At 37.6% G+C, this 26,082-nt stretch overlaps 1 protein-coding gene across 1 annotated transcript in view; it reads right to left on the reverse strand.

The window, feature by feature from the left end:
- Positions 1 to 266: 266 nt before the first annotated feature.
- QRSL1 (glutaminyl-tRNA amidotransferase subunit QRSL1) overlaps positions 267 to 26,082 on the reverse strand; it is a 36,311-nt gene continuing 10,495 nt past the window's right edge. Inside the window, exons 4-11 of the mRNA XM_012438403.2 lie at positions 24,554 to 24,650; positions 20,303 to 20,479; positions 17,198 to 17,373; positions 16,999 to 17,114; positions 14,506 to 14,698; positions 13,698 to 13,815; positions 3,361 to 3,566; positions 267 to 836 (exon numbers count right to left, since the gene is read on the reverse strand). Of these exons, the coding sequence (XP_012293826.1) occupies positions 616 to 836; positions 3,361 to 3,566; positions 13,698 to 13,815; positions 14,506 to 14,698; positions 16,999 to 17,114; positions 17,198 to 17,373; positions 20,303 to 20,479; positions 24,554 to 24,650 (1,304 nt within the window). The 3' untranslated portion in view covers positions 267 to 615. The remainder of the gene's footprint in view (positions 837 to 3,360; positions 3,567 to 13,697; positions 13,816 to 14,505; positions 14,699 to 16,998; positions 17,115 to 17,197; positions 17,374 to 20,302; positions 20,480 to 24,553; positions 24,651 to 26,082) is intronic.

Consider the following 26,082-nt stretch of genomic DNA (forward strand, 5'->3'; position numbering starts at 1 on the left):
ACAATTTTTGAGAAGTTTATCCCTAATCTTATTTTTATAGTAAACTCTTTAATAAACATTATGGTAGAATGCATTGTTTCTGAAGAACAGATACCTTGTGTTATCACAAAAGTACTGCACTTTGCACTTAGTGGATGGTTAATAAATGCTGACACATTATTTGTTATTAATTATCACAGAAATTTAAAAAAGGGATTCCACAGAATGACTGTATTAACAAGAAACCTAATTACAAGAATTGAGAAAGACCATTTGACTCCCTAGAGTATAGAATCTCCAAAGTCAGTTATTTATTTATTTATTTTTGAGACAAAGAGTCTTGTTCTGTCACCCGGGCTGGAGTGCAGTGGTACAATCTCAGCTCAGTGCAACCTCTGCCTCTGGGTTCAAGTGGTTCTCCTGCCTCACCCTCCCGAGTAGCTGGGTCTACAGGCCCCTCCACTATGCCCGGCTAATTTTTGTATTTTTAGTAGAGATGGAGTTTCACCATGTTGGCCATGCTGGTCTTGAACTCTTGATCTCAAGTGATCCACCTGGCTTGGCATCCCAAATTGCTGGGTTTACTGGTGTGAGCCACCACACTTGGCCTAAAAGTCATCTTAAATTTTGATATGTTTACTGTTTTAGAGAGACAGAGGCTAATTTTTCATTTTCAAGGATTGCTGAACAATCGTCCATGAGTTCTTGAAGTTGAATAACAGGAAACTGTACTTGTTTTTCAAACCATTTGGCTACTGTAAGAAGCTGTTGATCATAAAATGCACGTCCAATAAACTGCAGTCCTATTGGCAGCCCTTGGTTTGAGAGTGCAATAGGGATACTCACTGCTGGCAATCCTGGGAAAAGAAAGAAACCCAGTAGGTGATTAATTCTCCATCCTAAGCAGCAAAGACCTCTTCCACTTTCCAATGCTAATAAATACAATAAAGTATAAGGTTTAAAAAACAACCAAAAGGCCAGGTGCGGTGGCTCACGCCTATAATTCCAGCACTTTGGGAGGCCGAGGCAGATGGATCACCTGAGGTCAGTAGTTCAAGACCAGCATGGGCAACATGGTAAAACCACATCTCTACTAAAAACATAGGAATTAGCTTGGCTTGGTGGCAGGTGCCTGTAATCCCAGCTACTTGGGAGGCTGAGAGAGAAGAATTGCTTGAGCCCCAGAGGTGGAGGTTGCAGTGAGCTGAGATTGTGCCATTGCACTCCAGCCTGGGCAACAGAGCAAGACTCTGTCTCAAAACAAACAAACAATGACCCCCCCCCCCAAATATTGTGCTATACAATGATTTTTATACTATGTTTTGTTTACTTTATATATTTTGGAAATCACTCTATCAGTTCACAGAAACCTTCTTCACTCATTCCTTATTGCTGTATAGTACTCCATTACTTGGTTTTACCATAATTGAGTAAACCAGTCTTCTATGGTTGGGCATTTAGATTGTTTTCAATATTTAGCTATTTTATACAATACCCGAAAGAATTACTTTGTGTATGTATTGTTTTGGTATTCCTGCAATTTTTTTAGATGAAGAAGGACTTGCTTCATCAAAGGACAAATACATATGTAATTAGATATTGCCAAATTCCCCTGCAAAGAAGTTGTACCATTTTGATCTTCCACCTACAGCCTTGCAAACAGTGTGTGTTGTTCAGTTTTTGAATTTTTGGCAATCCAGTATATGAGAAATTAGTTCAGGGTAGTTTTAATTCCAGGTTTGGGCAGAGAAAATACAAAATCCCAGAATATCTTGTTATACCATAAAGCATGTTTTCAATAATTAATGTGGACAGTTTTAAAGGATACATATAATTTGAAGGGGCTTTTATTGGCCAAATTTAAGACAATTTGAGCATCAAAAGCAATACTGACAGTAATTGCTTATAATACACTGAATTAAAGAAAAAAGGAAAGCTCTTCTTTAGAGAATACTGCTAGCTAATAAATGCAGACTGAATGACAGAATTAGTGAAGCCAGAATTTTGTAATTCTCTAGCTAGTATTTCAAGGATGACCAATGAATGCTAAAACTGTGCAACAGGATATTCACATGGTCTCTGGGTATCACCCCAGAAACTGCTTACAAAATGATAAAAGGCAAAATGTACCTTTTTTATAAGGAAACATCTGGCAGTTACTTCCTTAGCCAAGTTATCAGCTTGGTTTTCAAAAGTGAGACAAACTGCTATTAACTGTTTCCTGACATGAAGAGTATGTAGTATTTCTACCAAAAATGTTTAACTCAACCCAATCACAAGGAAGCAATCTGACAAATCCAGATTATGGATGGGACATCCTACCGGACAAGTGGACTGGGCTCTTAACATTTTTTAAGTGTAAAGATAAGAACTGTTGAACCAGAATTCTACATCCAGCAAAAATAACCTTTAAAAACCACAGGGGGAAATCAACACGTTCTCAAAAGGAAAGCTATAATTTTTCATCAGCAGACCTATCCTAAAAGAATGGCTAAAGAAATTTCTCTAAACAGAAGTGATAAAAGAAAGAATCTTGGTATTTCAGGAAGGAAGAATGAACACAGTAAGCAAAAGTATAGGCAAATGTAATAGACTTTGCTTTTCCTCTTAAGTTTTCTACATTATGTTTGATGATTGAAACAAAAATTATAGCAGACTGATGTGGTTTTAAAGAAAAAAGAGGTGGGTGATTGTTCTAGATTTTAAAAAGATACCATAAACCAATGTAATATATCAGGAGGAAAGACAACTTATAAAAGACACTTTTGGTAGAACTGAGAAAATCTGAATATAAACTATATTTGAATTATTACTCAATTATGTTAGTCTTCTTAGGTATGACAATGGAATTGTGGTTCTGTAGGAGAATGTATTCTTATAAAATTTGTACAAAAGTATTTAAGGGTGAAGTGTCATGACATCTGAAAATTTCAAATGATTCAGGTAAAAACTGTGTGTGTGTGTGTGTGTGTGTGTGTGTGTATGAGAGAGAGAGAGAGAAAGAGGAAAAGAAGGGCAAAGCAAATAAGGCAACAAAATGTTAAGATTACATCCAGGTGAAGGGCATATCAGCATTCAATATATCACTTTTTCAGCTTTTCTGTGGGTTTTACATTTTTCAAAATAAAAGTTAACAAACAGTACTAAGTGTGTTGTGTGTGTGTGTGTGTGTGTGTGGTGAGAGTACATGCATGTGTACTGATACGGTTTGGATTTGTGACCCTGCCCAAATCCCATGCTGAATTGTAATCCCCAGTGTTGGAGGTGGGGCTGGGTGGAAGGAGACTGGATCATGGGGGTGGTTTCTCATTCTTAAGCTGAAGACCAGGGTACCAGCCTAACAATTTGAAGAAAACCAAAATGTTCCTGAGGAATCCTCACCTGCCATATTTACAGCTTGTGTAAAAATGTCATCCTGGGCACTTCGTGTTCTGTTGTCCTCTTTGATGAACTCCAAGTATGGTACTGCCTCACTCAAGGTGGTAGGAGTTAGCAAGACATCTACTCCAGAGTTAAAAGCATTCACAAAGTCATTAGCAATGAGGCGTCTCACTTTCTGTGCTTTGACGAAATAATTTTCATAGTTTCTGTGGGAAAAAAGTGGGTGACATATTAAAGGATTTTTTGTATTTTTCTTTGAATCAACTGTCTTACATCAGGCTTGATAAAGAATCACTGGATTGTTGGCTTTTGTGAGCAAGCACCATTAAGATTCTTATTAACACATAAAAATGAATTCAACTGTGCTGCTACTCATAAATTTAATCAATCAGAATTCACTAGTAGATGCAATTCTACATGTATAATCTCAAAATATTAATAATTACAGGGCTATCATTAAACCGGAATATTCATTTTAAAGTGAGTAAAGTACATAGCAATAAATGACTTTCTAAAGGTTACTAAGATAGACAATGGTAAACTTTGCAGTATTTGAAATTTGTATTTTATGGATAGGTATAGCCTAGGGGTAGAAAAGTTAAATTCAAGAATGCTTATTTTACTAAAAAGACTAAGGAAAAAGCCAGACATAGCAGTAACCATAAGTCAATGATACCAAGAAAAGGGAAAAGAAAATCTTTTAGATTCTTCTGAAGCTGTCGGGAGAGGCTAGCAAGAACTAACTGTTCTAAACCTGTTTCCACAACTGTAAAAATGGATATACCTGCTCCAGTTTTACTGAGGGCAAAATAAAATATGATACAAATGTGAAGTATGTTTTACTCTAAAAGGGTTGTATAGAAATATCATATGTCCTTACTCTTATTTGACCACAGGGTCTACAGAGAGACCAATGCAGGCATCACATAATTTACACAACAATAATAGGTGGTTTAAACACCACATTTACAGCATTCCAAAAGCTGAATTTTATTTTATTTTATTTTCAGAGGAGTTTCGCTCTTGCCCAGGCTGGAGTGTAGTGGCATGATCTCAGCTCACCAAAACCTCTACCTCCCGGGTTCAAGTGATTCTCCTGCCTCCACCTCCTGCAAAACCTGAATTTTATAAAGAACAAATACTTGTTTTCTTTTAAATTTCTTCCTACTTTAAATATGGCTCAAAAAGAAGAACTGCTTCCATCCAAGATGGAGTAATGGAGATGGGATTTACCCTGCACTATGGTTTGAATGTTTGTCCCCTCCAAAACTCATGTTGAAATTTGTCACTGCAGCAGTATTAAGAGGTGGGATCTAAGAGGTGATTGGGCCATGGATTGGTGCCATTATAAGAGGGAAAGTTCAGCCCTCCATGTGCTTTCCCTTTCTCTCCCTCTTTTTCTCCCTACCCTTGCTTTCTGCCATGTGTGGACATAGCAAGAAGGCCCTCACCAGGTGCTGACTCCTCAATGTTGGACTTCCCAGCCTCCAGAACTGTGAGCCAGTCAATTTCTGTTCAGTATAAATTACTGAATTTCAGGCATTCTGTTATAGCAGCAAAAATGAACTACTTCTCAGAATAGGGGATTAAAAAAAAAAATGAACTAAGACACTCTGCCTTCTTAAACGACTAGAAAACTGGGCAAAAAATATATGAAATGACCATTTTCAGACATTAGACAACAGATGTTCAGGAGAAAAAGTTGTGACAGAAGAGAAACACATGCAGTAAGCCAGGCCAGGTGTGATGCCTCATGCCTGTGTAATCCCAGCACTTCGGGAGACTGTGGTGGGAGGATTCCTTGAGCTCAGGAGTTCAAGACCAGCCTGGGCAACACAGGTAGACCCTGTCTTTACAAAAAATTCTGTAGTAGTCCTAGCTTTGCTGGAGGGCAGGGAGTATTGTGGATTGCTGAGAAGTGCATGAACCTGGGAGGTTTAGGCTGCAGTGAGCCCATGGCAATGGAAATGCACTCTGGCTTGGGTGACAAAGTGAGACCTTGTCTCAAAAAAAAAAAAAAAAGGTATACCCTTTAATTTCCCTAGCTTAAAGCCTAGAGGCAGTTTTCAGGCCTCATTTCAGAGAAAGCTAAACAGTATTGGGGGGTAAGTTAAAGAGACAGAGATCTGAAGTTCAAGGAGGCAAAGACAGCTAGAATTTGCAAAGCAGGGTACTGAATTAGGAGGGAGTGGCACAATGAGAGAGCCCAAGAGATCTGCAGGGAGATATTCTTGAGTCTTTGGCTGAGTACTGATCTATGAATACATGAGAAGGACCCCAAGGCTGGGGAAACAATCCCCAAAAAGCAGTGGACCAAACAATTGCTAGAGCTCAAACAGGGCTGGAAATAGTTTGTGTTTCTAACAGCCAAAGTGAAAAGACTTGAATATGTGCAGCATCAAAGCATCAGCTCAAAGTAAAGTAAAATTAGCCCTGGACTAAAGGCTGCTTTGGATTTATCTTAACAAAGCTTAAAAATAAGACTTGAAAAGATCCAACAAATTCTAAGCAACTTTATTGCATCCTGGGAAAAAGCCCAACACTATTTAAACGAATATAACAAAAGTCTAGCAAATGACAATGTGAAATTCACAATATACAGGCATGAAACGAAGCAAAAAATATGACCCATAACCAGAGAGGGAAAAAGCAATTAATACAAACAGACGCAGAAATGTTGGAATGAGTAGATAAGAACATTAAAATAGTTACTATAAATATGTCCTTATTATCTTTTTTTTTTTTTTGAGACAGAGTCTCCCTCCATCACCCAGGCTGGGGTGCACTGGCACAATCTCGGCTTACTGCAACCTCCACCTCCCAGGTTCAAATGATTCTTGTACCTCGGTCTCCCGAGTAGCTGGAATTACAGGCACGCACCGCGCCACCCCACCCAGCTAATTTTTGTATTTTTTAGTAGAGACAGGGTTTTGCCATGTTGGCCAGGCTGGTCTCCAACTCCTGACCTCAAGTAATCCACTTGTCTCGGTCTCCCAAAGTGCAGGGATTACAGGCGTGAGTCACCGCACCCAGCCAAATATGTTCTATATGTTCAAGAAGGTAGAAGAAAACATAAAATAATGAAGAAATTGAAGGGATAAGAAGACCTACATGGAACTTCTATAAACAAAAAATACAATGTATAAAAAATATACTGGAAAGGACCAATGTAACAGAAAAAAAGATCAGTGATTCTGAAAACAGTAATGGAAACTAGCCAAAAGGAAGCAGAGAAGGAAAAAAGACTGGGGGCCGGCGGGGGAGGTGGGGAGAAAAAAAAAGAATGTAGGCCAGGTGCAGTGGCTCACGCATGTAATCCCAGCATTTTGGGAAGTCGAGGCAGACAGATTGCCTGAGGTAAGGAGTTTGAGACCAGTCTGGCTAACATGGTGAAACCCTGTCTCTACTAAAAATACAAGAAAATTAGCTGGGCGTGGTGGTTGTGTGCCTGTAATCCCAGCTACTTGGGAGGCTGAGGCAGGGGAATCGCTTGAAGCAGGGAGGTGGAGGTTGCAGTGAACTGAGAGATCATGCCACACAGCCTGGGTGACAGAGTGATACTCCATCTCAAAAAAAAAAGTATCGTCAGTGAGCTGTGAGACAACATCAGGTTGATTAAAGAGTCCCAGACAGATAGAGGAGGACATAAAAAATATTTGAAGAAATAATGGCCAAAAATTTCCAAATATGATTAAAACTATAACCTGTCAATACCTAGTTTATTGAGGGTTTTTAGCATAAAGGGCTGTTGAATTTTATCAAAGGCCTTCTCTGCATCAATTGTGATAATCATGTGGTTTTTGTCTTTGCTTCTGTTTATGTGGTGATAAATTACATTTATATACTTGTGTATGTTGAACCAGCCTTGCATCCCCAGGATGAAGCCTACTTGATCATGGTGGATAAGCTTTTTGATGTGCTGTTGCAGTCGGTTTGCCAGTATTTTACTGAAGATTTTTGCATCTACGTTCATCATGGATATTGGCCTGAAGTTTTCTTTTCTTGCTGAATCTCTGCCGGGTTTTGGTATCAGGATGATGTTGGTCTCATAAAATGATTTGGGAAGGATTCCCTCTTTTTGGATTGTTTGGAATAGTTTCAGAAGGAATGGTACCAGTTCCTCTTTGTATGTCTGGTAGAATTCGGTTGTGAACTCATCTGGACCTGGGCTTTTTTTGGGTGGTAGGCTATTGATTGCTGCCTCAACTTCAGACCTTGTTATTGGTCTATTCAGGGTTTCGACCTCTTCCTGGTTTAGGTTTGGGAGGATGTAAGTGTCCAGGAATTTATCCATTTCTTCCAGGTTTTCTAGTTTATGTGTATAGAGTTGTTTGTAATAATCTCTGATGATGGTTTGAATTTCTGTGGAATCTGTGGTGATATCCCCTTTATCGTTTTTTATTGAATCTATTTGATTATTCTCTTTTCTTTTTTATTAATCTGGCTAGTGGTCTATTTTGTTGATCTTTTCGAAAAAACCAGCTTCTGGATTTATTGATTTTTTGAAGGGTTTTTTGTTTCTCTATCTCCTTCAGTTCTGCTCTGATCTTAGTTATTTCTTGTCTTCTGCTAGGTTTTGAGTTCTTTTGATCTTGCTCCTTTAGCTCTTTCAATTGTGACGACAGGGTGTCGATTTTAAATCTCTCCTTGCTTCTCATGTGGGCATTTATTGCTATATATTTTCCTCTAGAGACTGCTTTAAATGTGTCCCAGAGATTCTGGTATGTTGTGTCTTCGTTCTCGTTGGTTTTGAAGAACATCTTTATTTCTGCCTTCATTTCATTGTTTATCCAGTCAACATTCAAGAGCCAATTGTTCCGTTTCCATGAAGCTGTGTGGTTCTGAGTTACTTTCTCAATTCTGAGTTCTAACTCGATTTCACTGTGGTCTGAGAAACTGTTTGTTATGATTTCCGTTCTTTTGCATTTGCTGAGGAGTGATTTACTTCCAATTATGTGGTCAATTTTAGAGTAGGTGTGATGTGGTGTTGAGAAGAATGTATATTCTGTGGATTTGGGGTGGAGAGTTCTGTAAATGTCTATTACGCTTGCTTGGTCCAGCTCTGAGTTCAAGTCCTGGATATTCTTGTTAATTTTCTGTCTTGTTGATCTAATATTGACAATGGGGTGTTAAAGTCTCCCACTATTATTGTGTGGGAGTCTAAGTCTCTTTGTAAGTCATTAAGAACTTGCCTTATGTATCTGGGTGCTCCTGTATTGAGTGCGTATATATTTAGGATCTTTAGCTCTTCTTGTTGCATTGATCCTTTTACGACAAACCAACAGCCAATATCATACTGAATGGGCAAAAACTGGAAACATTCCCTTTGAAATCTGGCACTAGACAAGGATGCCCTCTCTTACCACTCCTATTCAATATAGTACTGGAAGTTCTAGCCAGAGCAATCAGGCAAGAAAAAGAAATAAAGGGTATTCAAACAGGAAAGGAGGAAGTCAAATTGTCTCTATTTGCAGACAACATGATTGTATATCTACAAGACCCCATCGTCTCAGCCCAAAATCTCCTGAAACTGATAAGCAACTTCAGCAAAGTTTCAGGATACAAAATCAATGTGCAAAAATCACAAGCATTCCTATACACCAATAACAGACTTAAAGAGAGCCAAATCAAGAATGAACTGCCATTCACAATTGCTACAAAGAAATAAAATAGCTAGGAAGACAACTAACAAAGAATGTAAAGGGCCTCTTCAAGGAGAACTACAAACCACTGCTCAACAAAATAAGAGAGGAAACAAACAGATGGAGAAACATTCCATGTTCATGGTTAGGAAGACTCAATATCGTGAAAATGGCCATACTGCCCAAAGTAATTTACAGATTCAACGCTATCCCCATCAAGCTACCAATGACCTTCTTCGTAGAACTGGAAAAAACCACCTTAAACTTCACATGGAACCAAAAGAGAGCCCACATAGCCAAGTCAATTCTAAGCAAAAAGAACAAAGTGGGAGTCATCACACTACCGGACTCCAAACTATACTACAAGGCTACAGTCATCAAAACAGCATGGTACTGGTACCAAAACAGAGATATAGACCAATGGAATAGAACAGAGGCCTTGGAGGCAACACCACACATCTACAACCATCCGATCTTTGACAAACCTGACAAAAACAAGCAAGGGGGAAAGGATTCCCTGTTTAATAAATGGTGTTGGGAAAACTGGTTAGCCATGTGCAGAAAGCAGAAACTGGACCCCTTCCTGACACCTTACACTAAAATTAACTCCAGATGGATTAAAGACTTAAACATAACACCTAATACCATAAAAACCCTAGAAGAAAATCTAGGCAAAACCATTCAGGACATAGGCATAGGCAAGGACTTCATGACCAAAACACCAAAAGCATTGGCAACAAAAGCCAAAATAGACAAATGGGACCTAATCAAACTCCACAGCTTCTGCACAGCAAAAGAAACAGTCATTAGAGTCAATCAGCAACCAACAGAATGGGAAAAAATTTTTGCAGTCTACCCATCTGACAAAGGGCTGATATCCAGAATCTACAAAGAACTAAAACAGATTTACAAGAAAAAAACAAGCCTATTCAAAAGTGGGCAAAGGATATGAATAGACACTCTACAAAAGAAGACATACATGAGGCCAACAAACATATGAAAAAATGCTCATCATCACTGGTCGTTAGAGAAATGCAAATCAAAACTACATTGAGATACCATCTCACGCCAGTTAGAATGGCGATCATTAAAAATCTGGAGACAACAGATGCTGGAGAGGATGTGGAGAAATAGGAACGCTTTTACACTGCTGGTGGGAGTGTAAATTAGTTCAACCATTGTGGAAGACAGTGTGGCGATTCCTCAAGGACCTAGAAATAGAAATTCTATTTGACCCAGCAATCCCATTACTGAGTATATATCCAAAGGATTATAAATCATTCTACTATAAGGACATGTGCACACGAATGTTCACTGCAGCACAGTTTACAATAGCAAAGACCTGGAACCAACCCAAATGTCCATCGATGATAGACTGGACAGGGAAAATGTGGCACCTATACACCATGGAATATTATGCAGTCATCAAAAACAATGAGTTCATGTCCTTTGTACGGACATGGATGAACCTGGAAACCATCGTTCTCAGCAAACTGACACAAGAACAGAAAATCAAACACCGCATGTTCTCACTCATAGGTGGTGTTGAACAATGAGAACACATGGACACAGGGAGGGGAGCATCACACACTGCGGTCTGTTGGGGGGAAACAGGGGAGGGACAGTGGAGGGTGGGGAGTTGGGGAGAGATATCATGGGGAGAAATGCCAGATATAGGTGATGGGGAGGAAGGCAGCACATCACACTGCCATGTGTGTACCTATGCAACAATCTTGCATGTTCTTCACATGTACCCCAAAACCTAAAATGCAATTAAAAAAAAAAGTATAACCCAACAGATCAAAGCTGCTTAACAAATCCCTATGCAGAAGAAATACGCAGAGAACCACACCAAAGCACATCACAGTCAAATTCCTGAAAACCAGTAATAGAGAATCTTAAAATCAGCCAGAGGAAAAAAAGGTACATTATATACAGAGGAATGACCATAAGAATGATAACTTCTCAGAAACTATGTAAGCCAAAAGACAATGGAACAGAATCTTTAAACTATAGAAAGAAAAAGCAACCTATACTTTTTTTTTTTTTTTTTTTTTTTAAAGAGATAGGCTCTTGCTCTGAAACTCAGGCTTAAGTGCAGTGGTGCAATCATAGCTCACTACAGCCTTGAACTCCTAGGCTCAAGCAATCCTCCCACCTCAGCCTCCTGAACAGATATAACTATGGGAGTGCACCCCATGCCTGGCTTACCTATGCTTTTAAACCCAGAGAAAATATCTTTCAAAATTAAAAGCAAAATAAAGAGTGTTACATATAAACCAAAGCTGAAAAAATTCACTCCCAACAGGACTACACTACAAGAAATATTAAAGAAAGTTCTTCAGGCAAAAACAAAATTATACCAGATGGAAATTTATATCTATAGTGCAGAGAGAAAAGTACCAGAAATACTAAATATATAGGTAAATATAAATGACACTATTTTTCTCATTTTAAATCTTTTTAAGAGAAAAATTATTACTTAAAGAAAAAAAGCAAAAGGTTAAAAGAAAAAAGAACAGATGGGACAAATAGAAGATAAATAGCAAAAGGTAGATTTAAACTTGGTACAAAAGTAAATATTTATGTCAATTAAAAATAAACTCTGAATTCCTAATTCAATACATTTGTGTTTAGTGAACAAAAGGCAACAGAAGAATAACAAAATTCTAAACTGAGGTATCATATGAACAAAAAATGTTAAGACTTTCTACAGTTCCTGGCACATAAATGGACTTTTTAAAATAAAAAAAGTATTACGAATCCCATTTTTCCTATCACCCTTGTCCACTCAAGTTAACCAACTTGGAACTGACTCAGGAGCTAGGGATACCAGCAGTAATTCTAACTTCCTTTTATCAGAACCCTCAAATGGTGACGATGAAAAATGCTTTCTGACTCCTTTCCTTCTATTTATTTTTATGCTGCTACAATGACCTATCGAGTTGATCAACTTGTGTCCTGAGATAAACCATATGGTTCTAATCTATAATATTTGGCAAATGTAACATCTTTAGCTTAATAAAAGTCTTCATGTAGAGAATTTCTTAGCAGTATTTCATTTTCTTTTCCTACTCCAAAGTCATTACAAGCATCTGGTCAATATGGTAAGAGTTTTTTAATCTGAAACATCATCAGATAGTATTCTTTTTATTTTTTGAGATGGAGTTTCACTCTGTTGCCCAGGCTAGAATGCAGTGACACAATCTTGGCCCATTGCAAACTCCGCCTCCTGGGTTCAAGTGATTCTCCTGCCTCAGCCTCCTGAGTTGCTGGATTTACAGGCCCCTGCCACCATGCGCAGCTAATTTTTGTATTTTTAGTAGAGACAGGGTTTCGCCATGTTGACCAGGCTGGTCTTGACTTCTGGCCTCAGGTTAACTGCTCACCTTGGCCTCCCAAAGTGCTGGGATTACAGGTGTGAGCCACTGCACTCGGTCTCAAATAATATTCTTAGAAAAAGTAATCGTGTGGCCCGGCATGGTGGCTCATTCCTGTAACACCTGCATTTTGTAGGCTGAGGTGAATGAATTGCTTGAACCCGGGAGTTTGAGACCTGCTTGGGCAACACGGTGGGATACTGTCTCTACAAAAAATACAAAAATTAACTGGGCATGGTGGTACATGCTTGTAGTTTCAGCTAGTAGGGAGACTGAGGCGGGAAGATCATTTAAGTCCAAGAGATCTAGATAGAGGCTGCAGTGAGCTGAGATCACTCCACTGCAATCCAGCTTGGGTGACAGAGTGAGACCCTGTCTCAAAATAAAAAGTAATTCTAACTATTGGCCCTGAGAGGATGCACAGATAAATAAAATGCTTTCTGCCCCTGAGGGCATGGAGAAAAACTCCAAGAAGCTCTTCATTAAAATAACCAATCTTGCTTTTTTATACTTCTCATGTCCTCTTAGACACACCTGGTGGTATAGGAGATGAGGCCTGTTCACAAGATCATGAATAAACTCATAATAAAGACAACTGAAGGAGGTGTTATAGTCATTTTGAATTCTTTCTTAGAGCAAAGATATATATAAGGAAAAACTAAGTTGATTCAATACATTTTTCAAGAGACAATACAACTGCCTGCTTAAGGCTCTAACAGCAATAAGCCAATGTGGTAATAGCCAAGGGACATTTAATAAGATTAAAATCCTTAATGGCTTCCTACTTACACTCATCCCTCAATGTCTGGGGCGGGGGTGAGGAGTGGCGGTGGGGGGGAGTTTGTTTCCAAGCCCTTTGGATACCAAAATCTGAGGATATTCAAGTCTCATATAAAAGGGTGTAGTGTTTGCGTAAAACCTATGCACACTCTTGCACAGTTTAAATCATCCCTAGATTACTTGTAATTATCTAATACAATGTAAATGTGACATAAATAGTTGTTATACTATATTGCTTTTTATTATTGTATGTTTTATTTTTTGAATATTTTTTATTTGTGTTTGGTTAAATCCAAGATTGCAGAACCCACAGCTATGGAGGGCTGCCTGTAGTTTGTACTAATCATTTAGCTAAAGTACCAATATTTCTTTTGTTTTTGAATACAAGGACCCAAAAGTGCCATAAACAGGTATTTTCTAATTCAAATCATAAAGATTTTGTTTCTTTACTAAATATCTCAACTTATAAGACCTGATAGAGACATGTTACTTGAGGTTTCAAGAATGAAGAAAATTCTTAAATGAACTGTCTTACTCTTTTAATAAGAAAAAGTTTCCTGAAAGAATTCTTCCTCTCACCACATCATTGAACCCCTCTCGTCTGGTTGCAGCATACATGGCTTCAGTGGACACATCAATGTCACATCTGTGACCTGAAGACATGAAAAGAGTAAATATTACTTGAAAGTAAGTAAAGTAAGTAAAGTTTTGGCTAAAACCAGGCCTAGATTTCCTTTTTTTTTTTTTTTTTTGAGATGGAGTTTCACTCTGTTACCCAGGCTGGAATGCAGTGGCATGATCTAGGCTCACTGCAATCTCTGCCTCCTGGGTCAAGTGATTCTCCTGCCTCAGTCTCCCAAGTAGCTGAGATTACAGGCATGCGCCACCATGTCTGGCTAATTTAGATTCATATTTTTGTGACCAACACTAGTTTAGGGAGTTGACCTTATGGTTCTTTTCCCTATTTGCCTTTTGACGGACTGGTCATGGTGAGAGAAAAAAAGAACCAAGAAGGAAACTCCATTTGTTCACTCCTTCATTCATTCATTCAAGTATTTATTGAACTCCTAGCATGTATCAGGCACTACATTAGTGAGATTGAGCATACGACAACAAGATACTATCCCTTCAAGTTATTCACAGTCCCAAGAAGCAAACTGAACATACATAGATATTTATGACAAATAGTGTAAGTACAAGTCTAAAATGACAAAGGTAAAATGATTCACTGATTAACTCTTTTGAATCATTATCTCAAGCAATAACTTTTTTGTCACTAATAATTGTACTTTTCAAATGTTTGTGACAACTACCTTAAAATTAAAATAAGCCAGCCATCTTACCATATTGTAGCCCATCAAATCTTGCCATATTCGATGCCACTTCCGACGTGCACAATACATGGTAGCAGACAATTGAATAACTGGTGTGAGGAAGGGATACTTCGATTACTTTGGCCCCCTCAGACTCAAAGAGGTCAGCAGCTCTGGACCAAAGAGACTGTATTTCACTTGATAATTCTGGTACAAGATATTCCTTATAGGAAGAAGTAAAGATACAAAATTGGAAAAAAATTGGTATAGATGATTTTATAAAATTGTTCTTCAGGACCTTTGGTAATACATTAGAAAATATGATAAAATTGCTGGTAGTTAGCTAGAAAAATTGAATCCATTTAAGACTGTTTATGGTATGACAAGCACAGTACTAGATACTATGATCTGGATATAACAACATTAAAGATTGGAGATCTGTGTTGGGCGCAGTGGCTCACGCCTGTAATCCCAGCACCTTGGGAGGCCGAGGCGGGTGGATCACAAGGTCAAGAGATTGAGATCATCCTGGTCAACATGGCGAAACCCCGTCTCTACTAAAAATACAAAAATTAGCCAGGCATGGTGGCAGGCACCCATGATCCCAGCTACTTGGGAGGGTGAGGCAGGGAGAATTGCTTGAACTGGGGTGGCGGGGTGAAGTGGAGGTTGCAGTGAGCTAAGATAGTACCATGGAACATATTTGTTAAATGCTCAGGTATCAGGTACCCTATTAGATGATTTTTAAAAGTTCTCTCATCTCATGCTTTTAACAAGCCCATGATGTAGGTATTTTAATCCTTCATCTTGTTAATAAAAAATCTTGACATAAGAAGTTACTTTCCTAACGTTAAATAGCAGGTAAGTAGAGGGTCTAGGATTCCAAACTGGGTCTGTTTTAAAGCCTGTGCTCTATGTAAATTCTTAAAGAATGCACAGGTTTCACTTTTTTTTTTTTTTTGAGACAGGGTCTTGCTCTGTGAACCAGGCTGGAGTCCAGTAGTGCAGTCATGGCTCATGGCAGTCTCAACCTCCTGGGCTCAAGCAATCCTCCCACCTCAGCCTCCCAAACAGCTAGGACCACAGATGCATGCCACCACACCTCACAATTTTTGAAAAACTTTTTGTTGAGATAGGGTCTCTGTATGTTGCCCAGGCTGGTCTCAAACTCCTGATCTCAAGCGATCCTCCTGCCTTGGCTTCCCAAAGTGCTGGGATTACAGGCGTAAGCCACTGCACCTGGCCTTACATATATTACCCTAATGGAAGATTTAAAATAAAGTAGTATTTCTCTATAGTAGTGGTCTCACCTAGGGGTCGCTTTTGTCTCCTTTTCTCTAACCAGGAGACACTTGACAATGTCTATAGACATTTTTGGTTGTGGGGTTGTGGTTTTGGTGGTGGGGTACTACTCACATGTAGGGGCAGAGGCCAGGGATGCTACTAAACATCTTACAATGCACAAGACAGTCTCCCCCACAGCAAACAATTGCCAGTCCCCAACACCCACATTGCTGAGGTTGTGAAACTTCATTATGCTGCAGGGTAACTTATCTCCTTAAAAGATTTAAAGTAGGCCGGGCGCGGTGGCTCAAGCCTGTAATCCCAGCACTTTGGGAGGCCGAGGCGGGTGGATCACGAGGTCAAGAGATCGAGACCATCCTGGTCAACATGGTGAAACCCCGTCTCTACTAATACAAAAAATTAGCTGGGCATGGTGGCGCGTGCCTGTAATCCCAGCTACTCAGGAGGCTGAGGCAGGAGAATTGCCTGAACCCAGGAGGCGGAGGTTGCGGTGAGCCGAGATCGCGCCATTGCACTCCAGCCTGGGTAACGAGCGAAACTCCGTCTCAAAAAAAAAAAAAAAAAAAAAAGATTTAAAGTATTAATATATTGCAAGGCTTAATATTTTTAAAAGGTCGGTAATTTAACAGCACTACATTCATGTATTCATTATGCAGTTGCTACTGTAATAGACCCAGTAGTAATAATAATAGCAGTAAAGATGTTAATGTTTTTTGAGGCATTACTATTCAAGGTATGGCTTTGGGCTAAGTCCTTTCTTTACATTAGGGATGGGCAAACTATGGCCCATAGGCCAGATGTGACCAGCCAGGTGTTTTTGAAAATAAAGTTTTATTAGAACAGAGACATACTTTTTCATTTACATATCGTCTGTGGCTGCTTTCTCACTATAATGGCAGAGTTAAATAATACAATAAAGACTGTATGGTTCACAAAGTCTAAAATATTTACTATCTTGCCCATTACAGAAAACATTTACAGACTTAACATGACTGTCTAATTGATCCTCACAAATCTCTTTGAAGTCAATATTTTTATTATCCACATTTTACAGATGGGGAAATTGAGCTTAAAGAGATTAAGTCATATACTCAACTCATATGACTAATAAAAGCGGCACTCAGAGCAGAGATTCAAACACAACCAATCTGCCTCCTAGGTCTGTGCTCTCTATTGGACTTGACAGTATTTTTCTAAAGTATGAAAGGAAGAAGTTACCTTTGGAATTCCTATACATAGTTTGCTCACATCTGCCAAACTGGAAAGCACAAGTGGTTTATTAATAGGGTCATGTACTGTGGTAGAATCCTTGGGGTCATGTCCAGCCAGTACACCTGTAAGGAGCAATACTTATGAACGACAGACATATTTGTTTTATAGTGAAACTGTTGCAAATGATATAGAATTATATAAATACCCAACACCATTGCTGCATCATCCACACATCTGGTTAAGATTCCTGGCACATCCATCGAATTCACCAGGGGAATGAGACCATGACGGGAAACTAAGCCATAGCTTGGTTTGAAACCAACAAGCCCACAGTGGGCAGCAGGATTTCTGGTGGATCCTCCTGTATCCGATCCTAAAGCCCTGGAATTTAAATGGAATTATCTTGAGAAGAATGATATATCTCTAATTATATTTGGAATCTGCCCTTTCAATTGCATATTTTTAAACTGTATTTTCCTCTGATTACACAAAAGTAACACATGTTCATCTCAGAGAAGTAGAGAAAACTATAAGAGGTACTCAATATTCCAATACCCAGAGGCAAACACTGTTAACATTTTGGCATATTAACTTCAAGTCTTTTTAAAAATGCATTTTTTTCATAGTTAAGATCATTCTCTAATCATGAGTTTCCATCCCTTTTTTTATCATAAGCCTTTTACTATGTCATTAAAATTCCTGAAAATGTAAAGTATATGTAATATTCCATCACATAAATTGGTGATTCCTGATATTTGAAAGTCCATTCTCCTTTCAAAATACATATAAATCTTATACTTTCCTCTGATGCTGATACTGAATACAAATCAAATTAATGGCAATTTTACAGTATGCTTTTACAAACTAAATACACCCCTCCTAGAAATTCAGATACAGCCCTTTGCCACCCACCCCATTTAGATCATGGATAGAGATGTATAATAATATACTTAAACACTTATGTTGTTTCTAACTAGAATAACTATTTAATAAATTTGTAAGGAAAACCTTTGAACATAAATTTTTTCCTATGTGTCTGAGTACATTTTAGACTAGCTTCCAGGAAGTAGAGTTAGTGCAAATAAGTTTCTGATATATGTTGTCAAATTACTTGTCAGAAAGATTATGCCAATTTATATTCCCAGTTGCAGTGAGTCAGATTGTGTTTTAAAGTTTTAGTACCATCACTGAGTACTAGTAGTTTTTAAATTTTTATAACCAAGAAATTTTCATTAATGTGCATTTTGAATAATTTTTCACTTATTTGTACATGCATTACTCAATACAAAGTTCATTTCTTTATCTAGTTACCTACAGAGTTAGCGTTGTTCTTATTTACAAAAAAAAAAAAAAAAAAAACAACAACGAAAAACTAACCTGGAGGAGATAATGCTAAGTAAAATAAGCCAGTCACAAGAAGACAAATACTATATGACACCATGAACATGAGGTAACTAGAGTAATTAAATTCATAAGACAGAAAGGAGAAGGTGGTTACCAGGGCTGGGAGGAGGGTTAAAGGGTATACAGTTTTAGAGTTGCAAGATGAAAAGTGTTCTGGAGACTGATTGCAAAACAATGTTTTTAATACTTTTGAACTGTACATTTAACAATGGTTAAGATGGTAAATTTTATGTTATGTGCATTTTACCACAATTGAAAAACCATTTCAGGAAAACAAAAATTGTGCTGAATAGTACATACCTACTATAAAAATTAAAATATTGACATTCAGTACTTTCATGCAATGACTGACATATATAGGTATGCACCTGTTACCTTTAACAGAAATGGGTTCTGTAACTTATTTTTCACCTAACAATTTATCTTGGTTATTTTTCCATGTCATTACATAGTGCTCTAACTGATTCATTTTTTAGTGGCTGCATAGTACTCCAGGAATCTTCCTGTTTTTAAAACTATTGTAAAAGAAACAAATCAAAAAGGCAGAAACAAATAAGAAATGGGGAAACAAAAGCAGAACACTTCACAGTTTGGGATACACTTAAACTGAAGTTATTTTTGGTCTGTGCTTCTATTGCTTACATTTAAAGCAAAGCTTTGGACTGAAGAATGCTTCTAACAATAACATGGCATTTGTGCTCTACAGAAAATGCAAATTATATTTCCTTTCTTACAGTGTCAATTTAAGCTACAAAATCAGACTGTTGCTTTCACAATTTTAAAAGATACATTTTCTTATTAGCATTCACTGACGGCTATGTAAAAGTAAAACTTACATTTCCATAGGAATTATGTGTCAAAATGCCATCTACTCAAAGTACATTCAGAAAGATGAACACTAAGTGGGATGATGAGGATAGAAAAAAAGCACCTAATCCTGCAGTCCTAACTTGTCAGAACTCACATTAATATTAATGCAACGCTATAAAATTGCACAGAGATAAAATGAAATGGTTTTACTTGTTAATAAGATTTTAGGAAAACTGAAAAAAAATCTGTAGAACTCACATCTCCATAGCTCTAAAAAATCATAAATAATTTATGGTTGCAACATGTGTGAAAGAACTTAGTTTTAATGGATAATTAAGGGGAGATAAAATACAACAATATTACTAAAGAAACACATTTATTTTGATTAAATTGATACTGATAAATATAGGAATGGCCATATTTGCTTTCTTTTCTTTGGGTAGTTAAGAAATGCTTTACAAATGGGACTGAGAGTATGATCAATGGATCCTTACCACATACAAAGTGTGACAGATAAGCAATCAGCACCTAACAAGTTTGAAAAAACTTTACTTACTGATGCACATGTTTAATTGCATATTTAGGAAACACTATTTAAAATATCTTATGAATACATACTAGTGTTTTTTCTTTTCTTTTATTCCTTTTTTGCCCCCAAAATCTGATCTTGCTGAAGGATAAACATTACTAACAGTTTAGCTCAGCAGCACTTAACTAAAGCCATTATATGTTAGTCCCTAAATATTTGTACAATCAGTGAGCACTCAAATTACTTAAAAAATGAAATGCAATTAAGTTCATTTATGCTCAATGCTTTATTCTGCAAGATCCATAAAATCATATTTTAAGAGAACCAGATACTATGCAGAAAAATATTATTTTAACAAATATTTAAGTTAGAAGTATAAAATATACAGTGTACTGTACAGTTGAGTGCAATTACAAGATATAATTTTGAAAAACCTTTGAGCACATATAGCTCACTAAAACTAAAAATACCAAGGTATGAACTACTCTACTGCGGCATTTTACATATAGTTTATGACTATTTGTATTTGGGTGGGTTTTAAAATACAGATAGAGAAAAGCATCTTACGCATAGCATGTGAACGCAGACACGGCAGCTGCACTCCCACCTGAGCTTCCTCCAGTTATCAGCCAGTCTGAATCTCCACTCTCGCTATGGGGATTCTGCTTCCTTTTTTCTCTATATTGTTTTGAATAACTCCAGGGGTTTTTAACTGGTCCAAATACACCATCTGTGCTTCCAGATCTGATGAAGTGAAGCAAGATACCTTAGTAAAACTTTCATTTTAAGTGAAAATTTCATCTTCTAAGTATATTATTTGCTTCTAACACTCACTGAGCATTTAAAAGCCCATTGTAGCTTGAATTGAAAAAGGTGGGAAGCCTGCTCAGATGTAGCTTTCATTAATTAGTTTCGTAGAACGGGAAGGAAGAGCACTGGTGGTAGAAAGTGGAGAAAACTAATCTGCTAAGAAAAGAGAAAAGATTTTTGTCTCATTTAATCATCCAATTTGATTGAAGATGATTTCCCTTGTGAATCAAGGTCTTCCAGTTGAAAAGGGTCACATTCAAACATTAAGTTTTCTGAGGAATTCTCTCCCTTAACCAGAAGTTCTATGAAAAACATTACAAGTGGAATGCTAATAACTTCTAAATTTTTGAAATTTTATTCTCAAATAAATTGCAAAAATAAAAATAACATATCTAAAGCACTTTATACCCTTTATCCAGATGTATCTATTGTTAACATTTTATCTCATTTGCTTTATTATCTGTATGCTCTGTGTATGTTTGTACATATGTAGATACTTAAGGGTATCTTAAGGGTAAATTAAATATACTGTAGCCCTTTAACCCTCAATACTTTAGTGTGTATTTCCTAAGAATAAGGATATCATGTTATACAGTTACAGTATAGTTATCAATCTCAGTAACATTAATATCAATACAATACTTTAATGTACTGTATGTAATTCAAATGTGTCAACTGATTCAATAATGTACTTTATGGCATTTTATCCCCTTCCTGGATCAAATCTAGAGTCAGGTCTTCCATTTAGTTATCATTGTCTTTTTTTTTTTCTTTGAGACAGAGTCTTGCTCTATCTCAGGCTGGAATGCAGTGGCATGATCTTAGCTCACTGCAACCTCTCTTCTGGTTTCAAGTGATCCAGGTTCAAGGGATTCTCATGCCTCCAGAGTAGCTGGGACTACAGGTGTCCACTATCTAACGCCTCGGCCTCCCAAAGTGCTGAGATTACAGGTGTGAGCTACCGTGCCCAGGTTCATTGTGATTTTAATTTTAATTTCCCTAATGATCAAAGATATTAAGCATTTTTTCATGTGCTTGTCAACTATGTTTTAATCTTTGATGAAATGTCTGCTTAAATCTTTTGTTCATTTCTTAAAAACAGAGTTGCTTGTTTTCTTATTTACTTGTTTTCTTGTTGAGGTGGGCAATGTTCTATGTATTTTAGATATCAGTTCTTTCTCAGATATATGTTTTGCAAATATTTTTCTCTCAGTCTGTGGCTTGCATTTTCATTTTCTTAGCATATTTCAAAGTACAGAAGTTCTTAATTTTAATGAAGTCTAATCTATTAATTTTTAAAGTGGATTTGTGCTTCATGTGTCCTATCTAAAAAACCTTTGACTAACTCAAGGGCACAAAGATTTTCCCCTATTTTTTTTTTAAGTTGTTTTTTTCTGTAGAGAATGGTCTCACTATGTTGCCTAGGCTGGTCTAGGACTCCTGGGCTCAAGCAATCCTGTTGCCTCAGTTTCCCACAGTGCTGAGATTATAGGTGTGGGCCACCAGGCCCGATCTACTCTAAATTTTCTTAAGTTTTATGATGTTAGGTTTTGCCTTCTTTATCTCTCATCCTGGAAGATTTTCACAGCCCCTTTTTGTTTTCATATGATATTTTAATAGAATGGTTCTCATTTTGGATCAATCTTTTGTTTCTCTGTTATTAGAGTCAGGTTATACATTCTCAGCTGGAATATTACATAGGTGGTATCATATCTTTAGACAATTACATCTGGAGGCACACCATCCACTTCACCCTCACTGGTGATGTTAATTTTGATCAGCTGATGAAGGTAATGTCCTAAAAACCTTTGTTCAAATTTACTCCCATGGATTAGTTCATTCAACATACATTTAATGAATTCCAAGAGATACCACTCTGAACTACACAGTCAAGGACTCTTGTTTCTATGAAACAGGGAACAAAGACCAAGCAAATAGTACAAATGAGATGAGTGTCATAAAAGGGTAAGTATAAAGTATTTTTGGTGAAAGACTGAATGCTTTTCCCCGAGATCAGGATCAAGGCAAGGAAATCTGCTTTTACTACTTCTATTCAGCATTGCATGTAAGGCCCTAACTGGTGCAATAAGGCAAGTAAAAGAAATAAGAAGAAATAAGACTAACTCTATTTGCAGACTACATAATCTGCTACATAAAATATTCCATAGAATACACAAAGACCAACTAGAACTAATAAGCGAGCTTTAACAAGGTTATGGGATAAAAAGTCAATATAGAAAAATCAACTATGTTTCAATGTACTAGAAATAAACAATTAGAAACTGAAAAAAATATTTTCTATAGCATTAAGAAACATAAAATGGGAATAAATCAAATTATATATATGATTTGTATGCAGAACATCATAAAAACATTCCTGAGAAAAACAAAATCTCACTAAATGGAGAAATTTAGGTATTCATGGATTTGAAGACATGTATTATAATGCCAATTCTTCCCAAGTTGATCTATAAATTCAACACAATCACAATCAAAATCCCATTAAACTTCTTTGTAGAAATTAGCAAGGTTATTCTAAAACATCAAAATACAATGGATCTAGATTATGTAAAATGATTTTGAAAAAGAAGAACAAAGTTAGAAGACTCTTACTGTATAATTTCAAGGCTTGGAATAAACAGAGGTGCAACAGAGTCCAGAATCAGACCGACATAAATGTGCTTGATTTTTGACAAAAAAAATCCAAGATCATTCAATGAGGAAAGGATAATCTTTTTTATCATTAGTGCTGGAATTAATGGACATCTGTATGTTTAATAAATGGACTTTATTCATACTATATGTGAAAATCTAATTCAAAATGAATCATAGGTCTAAATGTAAGAGCTAAAATATAAAACTTGTAGGGGAGAAGTCTTTGTGACCTTTGGTTAGGTAAAGATTTCTTAGGACACATGAATCATAAAAGAAAAAAATTAAGCCAGGTGAGGTAATGTGTGCTTGCAGTCCCAGCTACTGGGAAGGATGAGGTCAGAGAATCACTTGAGCCCAGGAGTTCAAGACCAGCCTGGGTAACACAGTGAAACCCCACCTCTAAAAAATAAAGGAAAAAATGGGCCAGACACAGGTTGCTTTTGCCTCTCAACACTTTGTTAGACCAAGCTGGGAGGATAGTTTGAGTTCAGGAGTTTGAGATCAGCCTGAGCAACACAGTGAGACCGTATCTATATGAAAGGAAAAAGAGAAAAGAAGGGGGGGGAGGGGAGAAAAGAAGGCCAGGTATAGGTGGCTCACACCTGTAATCCCAGCACTTTGGGAGGCCAAGGCAGGTGGATCACTTGAGGTTAGGAGTTCAAGACCAGCCTGGCCAAAATGGTGAAACCCCGACGCTACTAAAAATACAAAAAAATTAGCTGGGCATGGTGATGCGTGTCTGTGGTCCCAGCTACTTGGTGGGCTGAGTCAGGAGAATCGCTTGAACCCAGGAAGCGGAGGTTGCAGTGAGCTGAAATGTACCATTGCACTCCAGCCTGGATGACAAGAGTGAAACTCTGTCTCAAAAAGAAAGAAAGAAAGAAAGAAAGAAAGAAAATCAATAAACTGGAGTTTATCAAAATTAAGAACTTTTTGAAAGGCATTTTCAGAGAATGAAAAGATAAACCACAGACTTGAAGAAAACATTTGCCAATCAGCACCTATCTGATAATGGATTTGAGTCTAAAATATATGAAAGAGTTCTTACAATGCAATAATAAGAAGATGGCCCAATTTCAAAAAATGGGCAAAGAATGTGAACAGTTGCTTCACTGATGAAGATACAAGGATGGCAAAATAAACACATGGAAAGATGTTTAACATCATTAGTCATCAGGGAAATACAAACTAAAAACAAAATTAGAGATGACTATATATCTATTAAACTGAACATAATCTCACAGAGGGACTAAGAAACTGGCATTAGATCCTCAATCCTTTCAGGAAACTACATTTAGTGAAAATAAAGGCACAGATAGAAGAAACTCAAGAGAAGATTTCAATTTTACTTACCCCATAGCAAATTCATCTAAATTTGTTTTTCCCATTAGTAGAGCTCCCTGATCCAACAACTTCTGAACTACTGTAGCATTATAAGGTGGTACATAACCTGAAAAAAATTTAGTTTTTTTTTTTTTACAGTCCAGAGATCTTTTATTTGTTTATACCTATTATGTCATGAATTCACAGGGAATAGGCTCCAGCAACTCAGGTACCTTCCCATTGGTTCTCACACAGTGCACTTTGCTGGGTGGAACAGGCTGGCACTTCAGTTGAATCCAGGTACCTTTCTCTTTGGCTTCCTTGATGCATTTCAGGAAGCAATCTCAGCTCCTATAGTATTTAATGTGCTCAATATGCACGTTAATTCTCTTGGCAAGAACCTTGCCCTTGTATGTTCACAACAATGCCAACAGCATGCTGGGTAACACTGTAGACTCCTCCAGTTTTGCCATGGTAACACTTGTGAGGCATTTCTTTTTGAACAGTACCCATTCTCTGATGTCTACAATATCACCTTTCTTTTTTTTTTTTTGACATGCAGTCTCGCTGTGTCACCCAGGCTGGAGTGGTGTCACAATCTTGGATCACTGCAACCTCTACCTCCTGGGTTCAACTGATTCTCCTGCCTTAGCCTCCCAAGTAGCTGGGATTACAGGTGTGCGTCACGATGCCCAGCTGATTTTTGTATTTTTAGTAGAGACAGGGTTTCATCATGTTGGCCAGGATGGTCTTGATCTCTTGACCTCATGATCGGCATGCCCACCTTGGCCTCCCAAAGTGCTGGGATTACAGGCATGAGCCACTGCGCCTGGCCAACATCACCTTTCTTATAGGTTCGCATGTACGTGGCAAACAACTCCCAGTTTTCTAAAAGGCCTAGAGAATACATATCAGGTGCCTCTCCTCCTTCCCTTTGTGTTTGTCATTTTGGGGAATTACTAGAAAATGGTGGTTCCCACCAAAAGGCCAGTTTTTTTTTTTTTTAATAGGAAACAAAACAGTGAACATGCAAATCATATGTAAGAAACAAGCATATGTTAGAAACAAGAGTTGTCAGGGTGTGGTGGCTCATGCCTATAATCCCAGCACTTGGGAGGCTGAGATGGGCGGATCACCTGAGGTCAGGAGTTTAAGAGCAGCCTGGGCAATGTGGCGAAACCCTACCTCTACTAAAAATATAAAAATTAGCCAGGCGTGGTGGTGCGTGCCTATAACCTCAGCTACTTAGGAGGCTGAGACAGGAGAATCACTTGAACCTGGGAGGCGGAGGTTGCAGTAAGCTGAGATCGTGCCACTGCACTCCAGCCTGGACAACAGAGCAAGATTCCACCCAAAAAAAAAAAAAAAAAAGAAAGAAAGAAACAACAGTCCAAACTGCAATTAAGCAATTCATAGTCATATGTATTAATTATTCCTAATTTAAATAATTGGTTGTACTTTCTTCTAGTAATTTTTTCCTACTGCTTAAATGTATGTTTTCCAAAGATAATCTGTATATTCACTTTTTTTTTTTCTCAGCTCACTGCAACCTCTGTCTC

Source organism: Aotus nancymaae, unplaced genomic scaffold, assembly GCF_030222135.1.
Source record: "Aotus nancymaae isolate 86718 unplaced genomic scaffold, 86718_ANA_hifiasm-v0.15.2.pri h1tg000040l, whole genome shotgun sequence".
Classification (NCBI taxonomy): Eukaryota; Metazoa; Chordata; class Mammalia; order Primates; family Aotidae; genus Aotus; species Aotus nancymaae.